Consider the following 18662-nt stretch of genomic DNA (forward strand, 5'->3'; position numbering starts at 1 on the left):
GGTGACCAGTGTTGATGGGGACAATTTTAGTGAGTGATGCTGGTGGGGACAATTTTGGGACCAGTGTTGGTGGGAACAGTTCTGCTGACTGATGCTGGTCGGGGCGATTTTGGTTACCGTGTTGGTGGGGACACTTTTGGTGCCCAGTGCTGGCAGGGACAGTTTTAGTGACTGATGCTGCTGGGGACACTTTTGGTGCCCGATGCCGATGGGGACAGTTTTAGTGAGTGATGCTGCTGGGGTCGTTTGTCCTTGTCCCCTCCTCTCCGTCCCCCGGTGCCTCAGGGGATGCTCGGGCAGGGTCCACGGGAGGGCGATGGGGACCCCGCGCTGTCCCCTGTGCCCGCAGCTCCCCCCGCGGCAGGCGGGTCCCGGGCAGAGGGAGGAAGAGGAGGAGGAGGAGGAGTTATTGCAGGCGGGCATCCCGGGCAGCGCTGCCGGCTGGGGCAGAGCAGGTGAAGGGACGGAGGAGATGGAGGGGCTGAGCCAGCGCTGGGCGCTGCTGCTCCCCGCCGGGCAGGGCTGCCCCAGGCCCGGGCGGGGCACCCTGGTGCTGGTAAGTGTTGGGGGGAACCCTTGGGTGCAGCCAGGGCTGGCACCGAGTTTGGGATGAGGGGGGGATAAGGGGCTGGAGGGGGATGGGGGTGACCCGCTGGGAAAGGGGGGGGATGAGAAGCCAAGTCTGGCGGTGCCTCTGGGGATACCTTTGTAAGGGAAGCTCTGGAAAAAACCAAAACAAACCAACCAAAACAAAAAATAAAAAAAACGAAAACAAAAAAAACAAGGGGAAAAAAAATTTAAAAAAAAGGGGGGTGAGGGAGTGTGCAAAAAAATTCCTGCAAGAGGAATGTGTTCCCAAGCCACTGCAGAGAGCAAAGGTAGAATCCCTCAGGAGAGGAGGTTTTTTTCCACTTGGGATAAGGAAGCTCAGAGCATACTCCAGATTGCCACAAGTTGTGTGTTGGGGTTGTGTTTATCTCTCTCTCTATATATTTAAACCTCATCAAAACCGGGCAAAAAGTATTAACATGGTAATTTTAAACCCTAAAGCTGTTTCAGTTTGCCAAAGCCAAAACAAATCTCCCCGGGGACTTCTCCTCTCTGCACTCAGCTGTCATTTTGCTGGTCAGAGCTTTCCAGTGAAATACTTGGAACCTCACAGCAGGTTTTCCAGTTTTGTTCACTTCAACATTTTGACAGCTGTGAGTTTATTGGGCTGAGCAGGTAGGAATGGTGAAGTTTTGCTCCTTCACTTTCACACCATCCTTGGCAAATATAATTATTCTCAGAAAGAAAAAAAAAAAAAAGGTGGGGAGGTTGGCTTTAATCTTTTCAGAAAAAAACCCAACCAAAAAAACCCAACAAACAAAAAACCCCACAAACCAACCAACCAACCAACCAAAATTAAACCCCAAGAGGGTGGTCACAGTTGTAGTAATGTTCAATCAGAAATGTTTCAGGGGATTTCCTTATCAGATGCACAAACATCATCTAAGATGCTTAAGGATTGCCATGCTGAACAGGTGGGATTTCTTGTTTTATTTTGTTTTGTTTTGGGTTTTTTGCCCTGAGCAGGGGACATGATTACATTCTAATCTGGAGAAACAGATACACCAGCATATCCCTGTCTGCCTTCTAACTCTCTGAGTAGCTTCTGGGATTTGTTGCATAATATTTTGTTAAATGGCTTAGTGGGAAAAAGAGCACAGAAAGGAGCTTGGAAAATTATGATGAGAAACCTTGTTATAAAAAAGAGCATTCCCTCAAATGGACTGGAAAAGAGGAGACAACAAATATAGCACATCAGTCATATTCCAAATGGAAAAATGTTCCTATCTCTTTGGTGATAAGTGTGATTTTTTAATTCAGTCTTTAAAAAAAAAAATCAACGACTCTGACATTGGCCCTGTAGCAGGTAGTTTTGAGGTTTTTCCAGAGGAAAAAGGAGGTTGGGAGCAAGGGAGAAAAAAGAATATACTCTTAGACTTGTAAGCATTTTTTTTATGCCTGTAGTTGAAGAAGGGCCAGATGCTGTTTGTTTCAAAAACAAGACAAAAGACAAAGAGCAGAGCAGCTGTGCAGCCAGTGACCACTGCAGCCTGGGTAGGGGCACCATCCCTCAGCACTCCAAATTAACCCCAGCAACCTCCCCACTGGGATAATTACAGATTTTCATGTGCATGTGCTTATGGCATGTGAGTACAGAGCAGCCCTTGCCAGGAACAGCATCTAATGTACAGCACACCCAACTTGTTGCCACTGCACTGCCAGGCCACAGAGACAGGATTTTTGTTTTCTGCAGCCCAGTTGGACAGAGACAGCCCTGGGCTGTGTCCATTAGGATTTCCATGCCTGGAAGGACCCGGTGTCACTATCCTGATGGTATCAGATAATGAATTTCTAGCCTGCATTTCAGTTTTTTCCCCCTTTGCAGGGGGTAACACCTATGGGTGTCTGCATCACAGCCTGGCTGGGCTGCAAAGCATCTCTCAGCAGAATACAGACTTTGAGCTTCCCATGGCTCCAAGTCCTACATCAGACTTCATCCTGAATCTGTTTCCCATGGCCAGATCCCTACTCCTACCTGTAATACTTCTCTCTTCCTTTCCTCATCCCCAGGGAAGCAGAGGCTCCTGTGCCCATCATTTCCCAGAGGGATGGAGATGTCTCATCCTGGGTGCACAGTCAAAGGATGGGTGCAGGAAAAAAGATGATGTTGGTGTAGGAGCCACACCCGGTGGTTCCCTTCTTGCCCCTTTTTCCAATAGAAATGCAATTTAACAAGGGCAGCCAGTGACTTCCCTCCTTATTCTTCTTTGGAAAACCAGTCCAGGCTGCTGAGGCTGCAGGATGGGATCTGAAACCCCCAGGGTGGGACCTCCTGCAGCAGAGATTTGGGTCTCTTTGGACAGATACAGCCTCAAGAAACTCAAAACCCACTCCTGCCCTGAGCACTTGGCACAGAACGGGTCTGACCCCACTAGAGGGGAAGGAATCTCCCAGTGGGGCAAATTCCACTGAAATCACAGCTACTGCTCCTGGGACATTGCAAGAAAAGAAGTCTGGAGATTTTTATGGAGCCACAGCCCCAATGAATGCTTAGTTTCACAAAAAAGCAGAATTTCACCTCCCCCCATCACACATAGAGTTTTCATTTCAGGTGCTGACTCTGTCTCTGCTGATGTACCCAGTGCTGAGGGGTTTTGCTCTGCAGCTGCACTCTGCCTTCACGGGCAGCTACGTCCCTGGCACCCTCTCCATCGCCTTCATCAGCTGCCTCAACCAGCAGATTGCCAAGGACATTGCAAGGTACCAAGGCACTTCCCTTGCTTGTCTGCTGGGATTGTGCAGAAGCAGCTTCCCTTCTCCCTGGAGAGGAACTTTGCTTCTCTCTGCTCTGCACTTCACCCACACCCTTCTCCTTTCCTCTCTCTTTCCCTCTCCCTGCCACGTAGCCACTTACCAGGAGCTGTGCTGTCTGGAAGTCATCTGAGAGTTGCCTCTGAGGTCAAACCACAGCAAGATCAAGCCAGGTCTCAGTTTATTCCACTGCTTTGCTCTTTTGAGCCTTGTTTTAAAGCCATGGCCCTAAAAGGTTGGGTCCTCAGATGGACTAAGCCCAGCTCCATGTTCTCTGATCTCCCTCAGTCTGTCTTCTTCCCTAAAACAAAAGTGATAGCAATGCCAGGAGAGCTGTTTATGGAGAGAACAAAGCACAGTGATGTGGAAACAAATAAAAGTCAGAAGTGATTCACAGCAAGCCCAGAACAGGCACTTGAGAGGTCGCACCTGGGAGCCCACACCACTCACCAGACAGACTTCAGGGAATGAGATCCTTACCTGGATTCTTTTTTGCCTCTCCTTTAATGTCTGACATACTTTGCATGCAGACCTTTTTTTTTTTTTTTTTTTTTTTTTTTTTTTTTTTTTTTTTTTTTTTTTTTTTCACATATCTGTCAGTCCCTGCCTCAATAGATGGTTTGTTCAAAGGACTGAAACTGTGTTGACTGGGGAAATGTTTATGATGGACCATTCCTTTTCCTGCAGCACCTCTTGCCCTGTTTCCCCTGCTCCTTGCCAAAACTCTGTCTTCTGTCAAGTGTTCCCAAAGAGACATTCAAGAAGTGACAGGCTGCTGAAAGGGATTTTGTGTCACCTTAAATACTGCAACTGTATTGAGAAATTCAAATAGAATAATATCTGTACCGTTTGATGTCTTCTGGAAAAATAATAACTCTACATGGCTGGTGAAAAGAGGCCTCAGTCCCTCAAAATGCTTCATCTGAACAGCTTTGTGAGTGTTTTCCATGCTTTGTTCTTACCTTGTAGGGAAGGGGGAGGAAATCAATCACTCCCCATTGCTGTCACATACGCACTACAGTTGCTGGTGTAATAATTCCTTTGTCCTGGAATTTGGATGACTGAGCCATTGTTGTAAAGGATGACACACGTCTTCCACACTGATTTTCCCACTCAGTTTTCCTGGTGCTGGCCTGGCTATTCTTCCTTTCCATTGCTGGGTGAAGCCCTCACTTTGATGGATCAAACTGCAAGGAATTTTTCTGGTTCTTCAGGAGGAGGAGCTCAGGGTTTGTGGCAGCAGATTTGCTGCTGGGAGAATTCAGCATCCAGGTTGTTTGTTGCATCAGCTCTCTACCCAGTCTGTCTATATTATTATTAACTGAAAATCCCCAGAAGAAACCCCAAGTCCATAGGGAAGCTCTGGTGTCCTCTCTGGGCTGGGCAGTGGGGTCCCTGCCCCCCCCCTCCCCCAGCTCCATTAAAGCAGTTCTGTTCTGCCTTAGACTTTTCCAGGTATTTTTCTTTGCTTTTCTGCCTATTAATATTTCATCTGTTTCAATTCAGATCTTATCATCAGGCAGGGACAAAGAAACAGACATCAAATACCCAACCCAGAGGTGTCATGTACTGTGCAGATGTTTTTCCACAGATCATGTTCAGCTCCTTACAACGTTTCCTATTCCTGTGGTTCCTAGAACAAAGCTCAGAATCTCAGTTAGGTTCACAGTTTATTGGGATGGAGCAGAAGCAGTTAGGAAGGTACTCACCCAAATCAAAGGGTTTCTGCACTGGAGTGACTTGGAAGTTGCAGGCAGCAAAAACCAAAGGATTCCTGCCATGTGTGGGACATGATGAGCCCAGCAGGGATACCTCCACTCACACTGCTGCCATTTGTTGGTCTGCAGATTAACTCAAGATGCTCTGCAGGCAGTAAATGCCTCTGCCTGGCTGCAGATGCTGAGAGGGAACAAGGCAGAAGCTCCTCAGATGGCTGAGCTCTCAGGCCATGGCTCCCCTGACCCCCCAGAGCAGAGGGAAGCCCCATCCCTGTCCCTTTGCTGTGATCCTGACACCTGACCCCAGGAGTTAACTGGGTCCAGGCACTGGTTTTCCCATGAGGGGATAGTGGGGAAGGGCATCCCTGCTCCCAGCACCAGGGCTGCTCCCCATCCCTCCTTGCCCTGCCACAGAGGAGAGCACTTTTCCTCCTGCTCCTGGTTGCAAGGGATAAACTTCTACAAAGGGACAGAAAAAGCAAGGCTGGAGATGCAGCTGAGGAAGGTGCCAAAGGACCCAGGTCTCCTGATGGGTCAGGGGTGATGAAGCCACACGTGGGCACCCTGGCTGGGGTGGCTTCAGGTCACAGCCCTGGGGGAGGGACCTCTTGTGCTCCTTCTCCTCATCCTCAGGGGCACCCTGGTTTGTTTTGTAATCATCTCCAGTCTGTACCATTCTCTGGATGCCAGGACAATCAATTTTTAACTTGCTCTAAACCAAGAAAAGAAAAAAAGAAAAAAAAAAAAGAGAAAGAAAAAAAAATCCTGGGGAGGAGCAGAAGTTAACAGGAATGGTTCTAATTCTTTAGCTCACTAAGGGTTAATTTTTCCATGTTGTTGAACTGAGCCTTCCCATATCTAATAACTCCTGCCTCCTCTGCAGTTCAAGGTCATCTAGAAGTTAAATCTTTCCACTGCCAAAGCACTGGGTACACAGAAGTGCCTGGTGAGGGCAGTGCTAAAGAAACCCAACAGGTGAAATCACCCCTGCAGGACCTTTACCAGAACTGCCTACCAGAGGGATGGGGCTGCCAGCTCTGCCAGAAGGGCCCAGCCACTGCTGTGGTCAGAAAACAACACACTTGACCTAGTTCTTGAAAAAAAATATATACCCTGAGCTTGCTTCAGTACTCTTTAATCACCCAAATATCACTTCTGCAGCTCTGCAATAACAAATGAGGCCACAGCGAAAGGAGGCAGCCAGAGGGAAGGAATTTATTTGGGCTTCAGATTTTTAGGACTTTTTGGGCAGAAAAACCTTGATGCTGGAAATTTAACAAACTCCCCATTTAGTTTGCTGTGCCAGGAAGAGGCACAGTTTGACAGCGTGACTACAGGACAGGGAAACAAAACCCTTTGGCATCCATCCCAGCCCTGGTCCTTGCAGCCCTATGGCTCAGTCCCTGCCCTGGTGTCCCCAAGGTGACACTGGGACAGGACTGACATGGGGCAGGGTCCTTGCAGCATGCAAAGCACAGGTCCCAGCTGCTGCTCCAGGCACACCAAACCTTCCTTCCTAGAAGGGAGGGACATGGAGGATGCTCCAGAGCTGTGCCAGGAGGACCTGAGCTGAAGCAGCTCCAGCTGGAGGTTACCCAGGGGAATAATTAACCCAAATAATTAACTGCTCCATCTCCAATGTCAAAGCTGGTGCTGGCAGTCAGGGGCAGCACAACGGGATGTTCCTGTGGTTGGGGACAAGCCAGCAAGCTGGGAACAGTCACTAACTCCCCTCCTGTCACCCCCAGGGCCATCATGGATAAGAAGCTGGCTGCCTATGTGAACATCCTGCCCAAGAGCTTGGCCTTGTAAGTCAGGGTGAATATATATATATACCCCAGGGTGAATAAGCTCCAGGGTGAATATACCCCAGGGAAGAGGTGAACCCCAGGCTCCCAGGGTGGGGGGAGGAGGTGATGGGCAGCCCCAGGAGGAGGAGGAAGAGTTTCCAGAAGGCTGGGGCTGGGGCTGCTGAGCTAGGGCAGAGCCAGTAACCCCCTTTTTCCCCATCTTCCCTCCCAGCCCCTATGGGCAGGGCAGGGATGCTCACACACAGCCCCTGCCTTGGGGCTCCACTTGTCTGTGCCCTGCTCAGGGGACACCACAACCTCCCCGAGTGCCTCCAAGCATAGGGACCCAGCCTGCAGATGAAATCACTGTGGCCTTCTGTCAACAAAAATGTTTTGTAAAGGGCATCTCTGACTCATGAGAAATACATCCCCTCTCCTGCAGCGAAAAGAGGGAAAAAGAGACCACACCAAGGGCCCTGCAGCCACCAGCCCTCAGCTGATGCTTGGAGTGGGGCCACCACCCCAGTCCCAGCTCCTTTGCCCTGTCAAATCCCACCCCAGGCAGCTCTCTTGAGGGTCTGGTCACATAATCCCCACAGGCACAGCAAATTTTGGGGGCCACTGATGCTTCTCGAGCACCATTTTGTAAAGGAAAAGGTGCAAAGAGCACCAAGCAGGGAAACTGAACCCCTCCTGGGGGCATGGGCATGGCTGCACCCAGAGCTGGGGTTGCTGATGCTGCTTTTCTTTTAAATCCAGGTATTTCTGGAAAGGGGAACTGGAAGAATCCACTGAAATACTGCTGGTAAGGGACAATTCTCCCTGCCACAAAAACCTCTGGCTGAAAGTGGCAGCAGGGTGGTTTGGGGGGAGTGGCATCAATTTGCCCAAGATTTGGGACAGGATCCAGGGAACCCAAGCACCCCCCTGCAGGCATGGCAGGGGGTGGCAGCCTGACCTGGCCCCTCGTCCTGCCATGGACCACAGGGGACATCCCCTGATAAAAAAGCCCAGGCAAGGCTCCTACTGCACCACTGGGCTGGGTAGGTGCTGGGGAACTGGGCATACAGGATTGTTCTGTCCCTTTCTGCTCTTGTTTTTGATTGGGTTTTTTTGGTTTTTTTTTCCCTCTTCACAGTTAGTGCAAACAAGGACATCCAAAATAAGTGAATTGTCCAACTATGTCAGGTGAGGCTCTGGCTCTGTGGCTTTCCCATCCCAGGTATGCTGCCAGCTCATGCTCAGGCTTTGGGAATCAGTTCCTTTAGCCCATTCCCCCCCAGGGAGACCTAAACTGCTCCTGCTGGACCTTGTGATCCAGCAAAAAGAAAAAAAAAACAAACAAAAAACCCCTGATAGCTTCAGCAAAACTCCAGGTTGGCAGGAACAGCCCCTGCTGTGCTTCATCCCGGGTGGGAGGAGGGATGCTCCTTCTCCTGACTCAGGTTATTCCTGGGCTGCCTCCTGGCAGGATTTCCTGCATTTCCCCAGCACTGAGCTCAGGCAGCTTTGGGCCGGGGCCCCTGGCAGTCAGCTGCTGCCTGTGGTAAACCCCAAACTTGAAGGAAAATTCTCACGTGGCAAAAAAGATGATGTGGGTGCTTTGAAGTCAGCAGAGAGCATGGGGCAGGGCTGGAGCAGAGCCCTCCGCTCCCCCGGGTCTGTTCTGCTGCAGGGCTGGTGCTGACACTGTTCCTCTGGGTCTGTTTCCACTTTAGATCCATCCATCCCTTTGAAATTCCTGAAATCATCAGCCTGCCTATTGACCAAGGGAACCCTCTGTACCTCAAGTGGATAGAGGAAAGTCTCCCACAGGACTAACTGCAGAGAGCAAGAAGCCCTTGGCTTTTTGGGGAGCCCAGGAGAACCCACACAGGCAGGGAGGGAGTTTGTATCTTTACAGATAACACAGAAACCTGGGACTGGGAATTTGGTTTGCACTCCAAACATCCTCCCCTGGGCCCAACCCTCTGCTCCAGGGAGCACTGAGCAGCCTGGAGGTGGTGGAGGCTGAAGCAGGGAAGAGTTACTCACCCCAGCACCGTCCAGGAGGATCCACAGTGATGCTCATGTCAGGACACTGCAGTGTTTGGAGGATACCTCAGGGCCCCAGAACAAATGCCAGCTGGGAGCCATGGCCCCTGTGTCCCCACAGAGAGCACCTGAAGCCCCCCTGCAGCACCCATCACAGCATCCTGCTCCTTCTCCTCCTGCTTCCCCAGCCTGGAGGCAGCAGGATGGTGATGGGCACCCCCAGACATGCTGGCTCACCCCCCCTCCTGCTGTCACACAACGTGCTGCTTCCACTCATACAAAAACCCAAGGAAATAGCAAAGCTGAGCCAACACTGCAAGCATTTATCAGACACTGAGCCTGCCCTGCCTGCTGAGCCAGGCACCAGCCACTGCCACCCAGGGCCACCATGTGCCAGCAGGACATCACCCTGCCCACACCACAGCCCTGGCTTTTTGCCCATCACCCTGTAAGATGCTGATAGTTCTAGTTAAATGGGACATAATCTGGAAAAAAATTGAGTTATTTAAGTGGCTGGGAAGGGAACAAACAGGAATGGTTCTGACCTGGGCAGGCTCCCGTGTCACAGGCTGCAGGTGCAGCACCTGCAGGGAGCTGGGCAGGGGGAAGGGCTCAGGGAGGGTTTGCAGCCTCTCCCCCAGCCCCATGCAGGGGGATCCTCCCCTGGATCCCACCTCCTCACCTGGGGCTCATGGAGCAGCAGCCCAGGGAGATTTGTAGGCAGAGAGCTGGGCTCACAGGGCCCTGCCAGAGGAAGGATGGGAAAGGCCCATGGATGCAGAACAGAGAAGAGGGAAGAGCTCTGAGGAAACGTTCCTAAGAAACAGGGGGTACCAGCTAGGCACCTGGTCTGGCAAAAAGGAACAAAGCCCATGAGGTGAGCATCAGCATCTTCAAGTTATGCTTTGTTTAGCCCTGTCAGGGTCACCTTGTGCCATGCACAAGTTGGGGACCAAGATGAAGATGATGGGGGTGACTGGGACCTCAGGACAGCCCCTCACTACAAAACTCATCACTGCAGGGGATGTCCCTGTCCCTTGCTGTCCCCCCACACCCCTGAGCTATCCCCACACTCACCCCTTTGCATCCTTCTGCCATTCTTGTGCTTCACAGCAGCATCTCCCCAGGCAGGGGCACATCCCACCCTGCCACAGACCATGACCCAGTAGTACCACAGCTGCACTGTGGAGGGCACTGGGAGCACACACTGACCCCCACTGCCCAACCTCAAAAATCCTGACACTACAAAGAAGCAATGATGTGGGAAAAAACAACTTTTTAATTGTACATTAAACATATTAATTACAACCTGGGTGTAACAAGAGTTGGTTATTGCAAGCAGCAACCTGAACTCATAAATCTTCAGAAGGTGCATGGAGTCATTATAATCTCTATTACAGCTAATGCAAAATATACTCTGCAACAAAAATACATATAAAGGCTCCACATTCAGTTCTCTGCAGGAGGGCAGGAGGAGAGGGAACAGAGAGGGAGAGGGACCCTCACGTTGTGGGTGCTCCCACAAGTGCAATGCCCATTGGAACATCCCATGGGGGGAATAACCCCACTGGACTCTGGCACAGCTTTTGGCAGCCGCCAGCCCCCTGGGGAAGCAACTCACAGAACAAAAAGGGCTTCACAGGCACTGCTGAAAGGGAAATACTTCAGGTAACCCTTTGGTGACAAAGCTGAGAGGCAGCAGAAGAAGCAACCAAGTGCTCAGGCTCCCAGGATGGGCAGCAGAACAGCCCAGACCCAGCCCAACCCACGCAGGCACAGCCCCTCGGGAGGCACTGTCACCAGCAAAAATGTCACTCACTCCTGCTAGAGGAATGAGAACAATGGCAACCTCCCCTTCACCATCTTATTTTAGCATTCAATGAAGCAGTTTGTTTCTAGGGACCTCGCTTTGGTCTCTGGTTTGCAGGTGTCACCTGCTCCCTTGGGCTGATTACACCAAAGAATTTGAAGTACTTTCCAACAGACAACCCCTATAATTCTACACCACCACCCCACCAGCAGATCTCACAAGAACACACGGGCCCACGCAGCCCCCCTGGCACTGCCCACCCTCTGTGACCCCCTGGTGGGACAGTCATGGCAGTGACAGGGGAGAGAAAAGGAGGACAGCATTAAAAATCTATAGCTCTCTCTTAGAAAAAAATATGTCTGATGATATCAGAATTTTTTCTTTTAAAAAAAAGACAACTGCTTTGCTCCTGAACACCCTGGCAGTATTGCTTTAGTTAAAGGAGGAGACAAACCAACTCCACGCACTCACACACCTCAACATTACTGCAGTAAAAGAGGGCAGAGATGCCCCAGCAAGGCACAGCCACAAGGCCACGGGGATGGCCACAGGGACCCTGGTACATCCCCCTCCCTATACTCCTGCTGCCCTCCTCAGCCTTTGGCTGCTTGTTTGGTACATTGAGGATGAGGATTCCTGCAGGAATAAAGGCTTGAGGCTCCAGTCTGTGAAATGGCTGAGGTGGTTTTAAGGCAAGGGTGTAACTTTTGGCTGATCTCTTCCAAGACCATGATTGTCAGAAGAAGAAGAAGAAGAAGAACCAAAGCTGGTGTATCAACCTCACCCCTTCCAGGTGCTGGGATGAGAGCAAGCACATACATCTGCCCTGCAGCCATGGGAGCTGGCTGCACATGGGCTCTTTATGGGGCACTTTCCCCTCATTTAAAACAACCCCCATTCTTTTAATGAATGGAGGAAAAACCCTTCACCCCCCATTTCCCACGGGTGTAGGGAGGGGCTGTGAAAGCGTGGGGAGGGGGCTGCTTTCTGAGACAGCAGAAGAAGCCCCTCGAGTCTGCTCTGCAAGGCTTGGATGTGGGGATGAGTCAGGGACAATGACAGCACAACATCCCCCTGTGTCAGGGTGCCCACCATGCTGGGAGGACCCTCCTGGGAATGCCAGCCCTGCTCCTGCCACCACCCTGATGGCACCTGTGGCTCGGCCAAAGGCTCCATCAGAAAGCTGGGCCGGGCCACGCTCTTTGCAAACACACAGACAATGGAATAAAACTGCTCTAATAAAAGAAACCCAGCAGCCTGGGCAGCTGATGGGGACAGTGACAGCTCGGGTGCTGTGGCCACCCTCAGGGAGCCATTCCCAGCTGGCACCTCCCAAACATGGAGGGGTCCAGCCCTCCCTGTGGGGTCAGCATCCCTCCTCCCTCCCAGGGGCTCCCCATCATCCCAACCTCCGCTGCTTTGGCACAGAGAGGTCTGGGGGCTGTCAGGGCTCAGCAGGGGGTTGTGCCTTCCCACTCCACCAGGTACTGCACCTTCCCCTCCAGTGTCACCCTCCGTGCCAGCACTTGGTACTTCTCCCCGCAGACCAACCTGCCCGCCGCCCCGAAGTAGCTGCTGATGGAGGACTTGAGGTGGGAGAGGGAGGAATCGTCCTCGCTGATGCTCTCCAAGGTGTGGCTGTCGATGCCGTCATCCAGCGGGCGCTCGGGACCCTCATGGGTGCCCCCGGGTGGGTGCCCACCCCCCTCCTGCCCTCCTCTCCTTATGGCCCCCACCGAGCCATAGGTCGGTGCTGCCAACTTGCGCTTGCGGCTGCCCAGAGTCCTGTGGCTGCTGGGACAAAGGAGGGGTCAGGGCAGCATCCCAAAAGGTGCCTCCCCCCCCCTACACCCCACCTGTGAGCCTGGAGGGAGCACACCAGGAATTTGGGAGAGTCCAGCAAGCACCCAGCCCTGACCCAGCACCATGCAGGGACCCCCAGACTGTTCTGGGAGGAAAAGCTCCCTGGTGGGGGACAGCCCCATGGCAGGACACAAGGGAGCTGCAGGGGCAGAGGGGCAGCCCCTTGTTCCCTGGCCGTGCCACCAGGACCCCACTAGGAGGGACAAGAGGCACAGCCCTCACCTGGACTTGTAGGAGAGGCTCGTGGTGGCGGAGCCTGAGGTGCTGGTGGCATCCGTGGAGTCCACATCTGACAGGAAAGTCTGTCCCGAGCTGGCACTGGGGACAGGAGGCAGTGTCACCCCCAGCCTAATACAAGGGGCATCACAGGTCCTCACCCCCAGCCCAGCCCCACAGACCTTTTGAGGCTCTGAATTTCATCCAGCGTGAAGTCAAAGATACTGGCCAGGTGGTGGTTGGTGCTCCAGGCTGAGGTGAAGTCACTCTGTGCCACCAAAAACAAAGGGACACTCATCCCTGCCACATCAGCACCACCAGACCCCCTCACAGCCCCCGGGCAGAGAGCCTGGCACAGAGCATCTGCCAACCCCAGGGCAAGGGATGGAGTTCTCCGTACCAGGAGGAGCAGAGGAACCTCAGAGGGAGCTGCAGGGATGGGGAGGGAAGGGATGGGGAGAGGAGGGGGAGGCTGGGAAGGGAGAGGCTGGGAAGGGGGAGGCTGGGAAGGGGGAGGCTGGGAAGGGGGAGGCTGGGAAGGGGGAGGCTGGGAAGGAGAGGGTTATGGAAGCTCTCTGTCCCACCGAGCTGCTGGAGCCCAGAGAGTGGTCAGAGGAGGGACAAGGGACTCACACTGGGAATGGCATCCTCCAGCAGGAACTTTGTCCTCTTCCGCCGTGCCGCCCGACGCTTCTGCTGATGGAGCTGCCGTGGCAGGAGGCTGCAAAGCCAGGGGGTTGAGGCTGGCAGACCCCCAGAGGAGCATGGCAGGGAGGGGGGAGCCACAGTGAATTTGGCCACTCACCTATCTTTATGGATATATTTGCTTTTCCCCCCCTTCTTCAGCTCGCAGGAGCCCCCCTCCCCCCCGCCAGGGGCTCTCTCTGGCAGCACTTTGCTGGGGGGGGTTGGGGGGACACGGATCCGCAGGCGGAAGATGCATTTCTTCTTCTTGATCTCCTTCCCACACAGGAACCTGTCCGGCCAAAGGAGAGAAACACCTCCTCAGCTGCAGAGGGGGGTGTCACAGGAGCACCCTGCACCCCTCCATCTCCCTCACCAGGGGCTCACCTGCTCTTGTAGCTGTTGAGGGCATTGAGGAGGTGGGGACCACGCTTGGAGATGGGGGTGCCCGTTAGCTGCGGGAGAGGTGGGATCAGGAAGGGCTTGGTGCCCATCACCCATATGCAATAACTAAAGAGGGGAACCCCAGCTTCAGGTTTCAGCTTCTACCCGAGGTCAGGAGGCTGGGCATGCCCAAGTCAGAAGCCCCCCAGGTTTGGCTCCAGACATCAGCAGTGCAGGAGCAGGAGACATCCACAGGGAACTGATCCCTCCTGACACGCATCCAACACACCTCAGCTTCAGCACTTTGTCCAGGTTTAGCTCCAACAGGGAAAGGTCTCAGGTTGAGCACCCACCAAAGGGAAATCCCACAGCAGGAGTTGCCCAGGCTGAGTGCTGCATGAACCTGGGTTTTGCCAAGATGCCTGAGCTCACCAGAGATGGCACTGCCAAGATGTGGGCACATCCCTTCCCACCCTTCACTCCTCCCTCACCCCAGCTCCAGAAAAGGCCCTTCAGTTCTGTCCAGAACCCCTGCCCAAGGGCTGACACCACTGGGAGTGGTGGATCTGGTACCTCCAAGCTGAGGTTTTGGGGCCAGCTGGCCATGACAGTGACTTTAACACCCCCAGCACCACCTCTCCCTCCCTGCAGCAGCTCTCCAGCCCAAGCTCCAGTTGCTTGTTTTTACCTTTCCAAGCTGCAGTGGATCCCAGTGATGGTTCACAAAGGCCAAGATCTCCTCAAAGTCAAAGTACTTCTTCTTGCTCTGTACTCCCAGGTTGTAAAGGGCAAGATGGACAACATCCACCCTGTGGGAGCAAAGGGGGTGAGAGGGTCAGCAGACCACCCTCTCCCTGGCAGGATGGTGCTCACCACGATGCTCAGCTCTGTGAGTGCAGCCCCTGCCCAAAAAATTCCTCAGTGGAAGCCAAGACCACCCTCACAGCCCACAGGGGAAGCAACCCTGGCCTGGACACACAGCCCAGGGGATGCTGCCACGGCCAGGAGAGCATCCCCTGAGCTTTGGAGAGGGGATGGATACTGCTTGCAGATGGGACAAACCCCAAGTGCCAAGACCCCTAAGCCCAGGAACTGGAAGACATGCATTCCCAGGATAAATGCCCAGTTTCCCAGCTTTTTAATAAGCCCCAGACACATGCTCTTGCTGCAGTTAGTTTTGGGAGCTGGACAGCTCTTATTCACTTGAAAATACACTATTTCCACAACCCACTCTATCCTGCGGGATTTTCATTTTCTCTGAAAGTGAAAGCCAAGCCACATATCCTGCAGGATTTCCCTTATTCTTCTTCCAGCCTCCAGCACTGAGCTGCTTGGAGCCACTGTCCCACACGTCCCACACGGCTGAGCACAGGGGGAAGAGCAGGGGAAAGCCAGGCTGCTCGCTCTGCTCAGAGCTATCCTAAAGTGCTTTCAGACCAGCAAAGTTCCCTAGAAGGTCCCATTTGTATTTAAATCACAGCATTTGGTGGCTTGTCACCTGATTGCTTTTTGCAGTTATCTTCTCAGGTATGGCTGAGCCACCCCAGGGCCTCCCAAAGGAGCCGGGGTTGTCTCTTACCATCTCAAGGGCAGGCGCTTGATGTATTCAGGTCCCTGGTTGCATACAGAGCAGAAAAACACATAGAACCTGGAAAACATCAGGAAGGGGAGTGCTGGGGGTGGGGGTCACCCCCTGCAGAGCCTGGGGACAGGTCAGGGTGAGGACAGCACAGCTGGCGGGAGCAGGGCTCTGCGGGATGGGGACACCCGCCTGCCTTTGGTGTGGCTGATCCTTGGGATGCCACAGCCAGGCTGAGGACTTGCAGACTGGGGACACGTGAGAGTAGAAGCCCCCCAAGTAAGGCAGCCCTGACACCCAGCAGCAGCCCAGTGAATCTGGAAGGGACATACCGGTCTCCAAACATCATGGGGTCACTGAGGCACTGGGTGCAGGCTTCATGGAACCACTGCCGGCAGCGGTAGCACTGCAGCATCTTCAGGTACCACCTGGGGAGAGGAGGTGGGCGGTGGTGAGGGCAGCGTGTGGCAGAAACTGCCCTGACCCCCTCCCAGGCATAGATCCGCCCCAGCCAGGGAAAGTCTGACCCTAACTTATATTTTCCACAGCCAAAGAGGTGTGAGCAGTGCCCCCAGCAGCGAGCAGGGACCTGGATGGCAGAGGCAGCAAAACTGTCAGCCTCAGGGCAATGCCCTGCAAGCTGGGGACTGCTCTCTTAGGAGAAAAAACTCCCTGACTTGATTCTACCTGCCCTGGGGAATGCTTTTCCCCACAAAACCAAACACAAGAACCCTCCTGGCAGGCAGGGGCTTACTCGCCAGGGCCCCCGCAGTAGCAGTAGCACTGCTGCTGGTTGGTGCGGTGCGGGGAGTCCCACTCCAGGAGGTCGGGGTTGTAGGACAGCACCATCTTGACAGCTTGCAGCGTCCTGGCAATGGCTCCCTTCTTCAGGGCACCCCCCTTCTGTGGGACCGAGGGGATGGGGGTCAGCACAGCCCACCCAGGGGGTCACATCCTGCACCGCTGAGCCAAGGGTGGGCAGCCCGTGGTGCTGGTGACCCCCGGGCAGCGTCACTCACCCGCACGGCCAGGGCGAAGATGCAGCGGCGGCAGAACCACGGTGTCCCCAGGGGGCCCTCGCCACCGCTGGCCACGGGGATGTGGCACTGCTGGTGATAACCTGCGGGAGGGCTGGGGGTCAGGGACACCATGCTGGCCAGGCCCTCGCCCCCCCCCCAAGGTGATGCACCCACACTCACCCAGCCCACACTTCCCACAGATGAGGATTTCGTTGGTGGGGCCCGATGTCTTCCCCAGGCAGATGTTGCACTTGGGCTCCTCCCCGGGGACACCAGCTGTGGGACAGGGAGATGGCAGAGATGGAGACACACCAGGCACAGCCTTCTCTGCAGTGCTGGGAAGGATCCCCCATGGAGGTGGCAGGAAGGGAGGATGGGCCAGCACTCACCATGCTGGATGTCCTTCCAGAGGACCCAGTACTTGGAGTTATCCTCAAATGTGACAAGGCAGCTCTGCTTGGAGCCACTCACCTGCAGAGAGAGAAAAGAACCACCAAGCATCAGCTCCCATTCCCAGGACTTCCCCTTTCTCCCAGGTGACCAGCAGGAGGTCAGGTTTGGGATGCGATACCTCAAGGTAGGATATCAGCCCAAAATATGATGACCAAAAATGCATTATAGCCCAGGCCAGCACCTCTCTGAACCACAAGCCAACCCAAGAAACAGCACTAGCTCCACTCTGGGTGCCCACCTTACCCTTTTGGGTGCCCACCTTACCCTTTTGATCTTCCCGAGGTAATAGAGCCCATCAGTCCAGCGGCACAGCACGTACTGCCCCTCTGTCAGCTTCACCATCAGCTCCCTGCAGCTGCTGCCCCTCCACACCGAGGTGTTGGGGGGTGCCTGCTGGGCACGGCCAGCAGCTGTGAAGACATCCCGGATGATGGGGTTGAGCTTGGTGGTCTCCATCAGTAGATCCTGGCGGGGACACACACACACTTGTCACCCTGCCCTTATCCCGTGACACCCATCAGCCCGGAATGGCATTCCAGAGGGTTTTGCCCAGGAGCACCGAGCCTGGGGCTGCTGCAGCCCCACCAGTGGGGTGCTCAGGACCTGCGAAATGAGCACGATTGAGCCGAGTTCATCCTCGGGTAATTTAATTGTAATTAGAGGGAGCAGCCGCAACCTTTGCCTTCCTTGAGCAGGACTGAATTAACTCCCATCCCTCCTCCCCCCTCTCCCTCCTCGGCTCCTGCATCACGGAGCCGCGAGACACGGGGACACGGCACAGCCCCTCACAGCTCAGCCGCGGGAAGGGGCACCGGAGGGGGGTAACAGCTTGCAATTTCACGTCATCTTTAATTCACGATTTCCTGGCAGTTTCACGAGCTCCCAAACGCACGGGGCCGCCCCGGGAGCAACGAGGCGGCGGCAGCAGCAGCAGCAAAGGCAGCGGGTGGCACCCGGCAGCCTCGTCCCGAGCTCCCCAGGCAGACGGTGACAGCCCCAGCCCGCGCTGCCGCCCCCGACCCGCAGCAGAAAAACAACCGAAAAAGTTACTTTCCTTCCCAGCTTTGCTCCTCGGTCACCTCAACACGCGTGACCCAACCCCACGGTGCCGCCAGCCCTGCCCGGGCGGGCGGGTCACGACACTCCCGGGGACACAAGGACAGTCGGGATGGGCAGCACCATCGGGCTTACGGTAAACCGGTTGGGACCAAAAAAACCAAACAACCAAACAAAAAATCCCCCAACGAACCAAAAAAAAACCAAAAAACAAAACAAAACACCACAACCCCCCACGAACTGTTGCGGGACGGGGCTGGCAGAACCGCAGCACGAAGTGCCACCGACCTGCGAAGTGCCAGCACCGCCGGCTCGGAGCTTCGCGTCGGGAAAGCGGCGACAGCTCCGCGCCTGGCGGAGGGGCTGGGGGAGAGACACGACCCCCGCCGCTCCCCACCGGCCCGGTAGAACCTTCTCCCGCCCCGAGCAGCGGGACCCACCGGGCAGGGCGGGCGGGGGTCCCCGGGGTCGGTGGCACCTGCCGAGGGCAGCCCCGGGAGCGGCCCCGCCACCATTGGCTCATTCAAAGGCGCCTCGGAGCCCGCCCGCCCCCGGCTCCTTCCCGCCGCTTCTCCCACCCTTGCCCCGGGTTCACCCCCCGGTGCTGCCCTTACCGCTGCCCTCGCTGCTGCCGCCGGGCCAGGTCAGCTCCCGCCCGCCCGGGGCCCGCGGAGGGGGCAGTCCGCCATATTCCCG

The 18662-nt window shown here is 54.7% G+C and overlaps 2 protein-coding genes across 2 annotated transcripts; one reads left to right on the top strand and one right to left on the bottom strand.

The window, feature by feature from the left end:
• The first annotated feature begins 417 nt into the window (after window positions 1-417).
• Window positions 418-10205, top strand: CUTA (cutA divalent cation tolerance homolog). The gene is made up of 6 exons (XM_030461477.1): window positions 418-556; window positions 3161-3309; window positions 6827-6886; window positions 7628-7673; window positions 8007-8056; window positions 8587-10205. The coding sequence occupies exons 1-6, from the start codon at window positions 473-475 to the stop codon at window positions 8687-8689; spliced, it is 492 nt and encodes a 163-aa protein (XP_030317337.1). The 5' UTR covers window positions 418-472; the 3' UTR covers window positions 8690-10205.
• On the bottom strand, window positions 10197-18662 carry PHF19 (PHD finger protein 19). The gene is made up of 15 exons (XM_030461478.1): window positions 18581-18662; window positions 17175-17375; window positions 16847-16928; window positions 16638-16733; window positions 16458-16558; window positions 16193-16341; window positions 15771-15866; window positions 15439-15507; window positions 14548-14668; window positions 13863-13930; window positions 13597-13767; window positions 13425-13512; window positions 12974-13059; window positions 12798-12893; window positions 10197-12503 (listed from the first exon to the last, which is right to left on the bottom strand). The coding sequence occupies exons 2-15, from the start codon at window positions 17364-17366 to the stop codon at window positions 12164-12166; spliced, it is 1755 nt and encodes a 584-aa protein (XP_030317338.1). The 5' UTR covers window positions 17367-17375; window positions 18581-18662; the 3' UTR covers window positions 10197-12163.

The sequence above is a fragment of the Calypte anna genome, chromosome 17 (assembly GCF_003957555.1).
Source record: "Calypte anna isolate BGI_N300 chromosome 17, bCalAnn1_v1.p, whole genome shotgun sequence".
In the NCBI taxonomy this organism is placed as follows: Eukaryota; Metazoa; Chordata; class Aves; order Apodiformes; family Trochilidae; genus Calypte; species Calypte anna.

Coding starts and splice junctions, on each gene's coding strand:
- CUTA (XM_030461477.1), top strand. CDS start 473: ATGGAGGGGCTGAGCCAGCGCTGGGCGCTGCTGCTCCCCGCCGGGCAG. Junction 557..3,160: donor GGCGGGGCACCCTGGTGCTG/GTAAGTGTTGGG, acceptor TTTTCATTTCAG/GTGCTGACTCTGTCTCTGCT. Junction 8,057..8,586: donor GAATTGTCCAACTATGTCAG/GTGAGGCTCTGG, acceptor TTTCCACTTTAG/ATCCATCCATCCCTTTGAAA.
- PHF19 (XM_030461478.1), bottom strand. CDS start 17,366: ATGGAGACCACCAAGCTCAACCCCATCATCCGGGATGTCTTCACAGCT. Junction 15,867..16,192: donor TACTGCGGGGGCCCTGGCGA/GTAAGCCCCTGC, acceptor TCCTCTCCCCAG/GTGGTACCTGAAGATGCTGC. Junction 12,504..12,797: donor AGCCTCTCCTACAAGTCCAG/GTGAGGGCTGTG, acceptor TTGTCCCAGCAG/CCACAGGACTCTGGGCAGCC.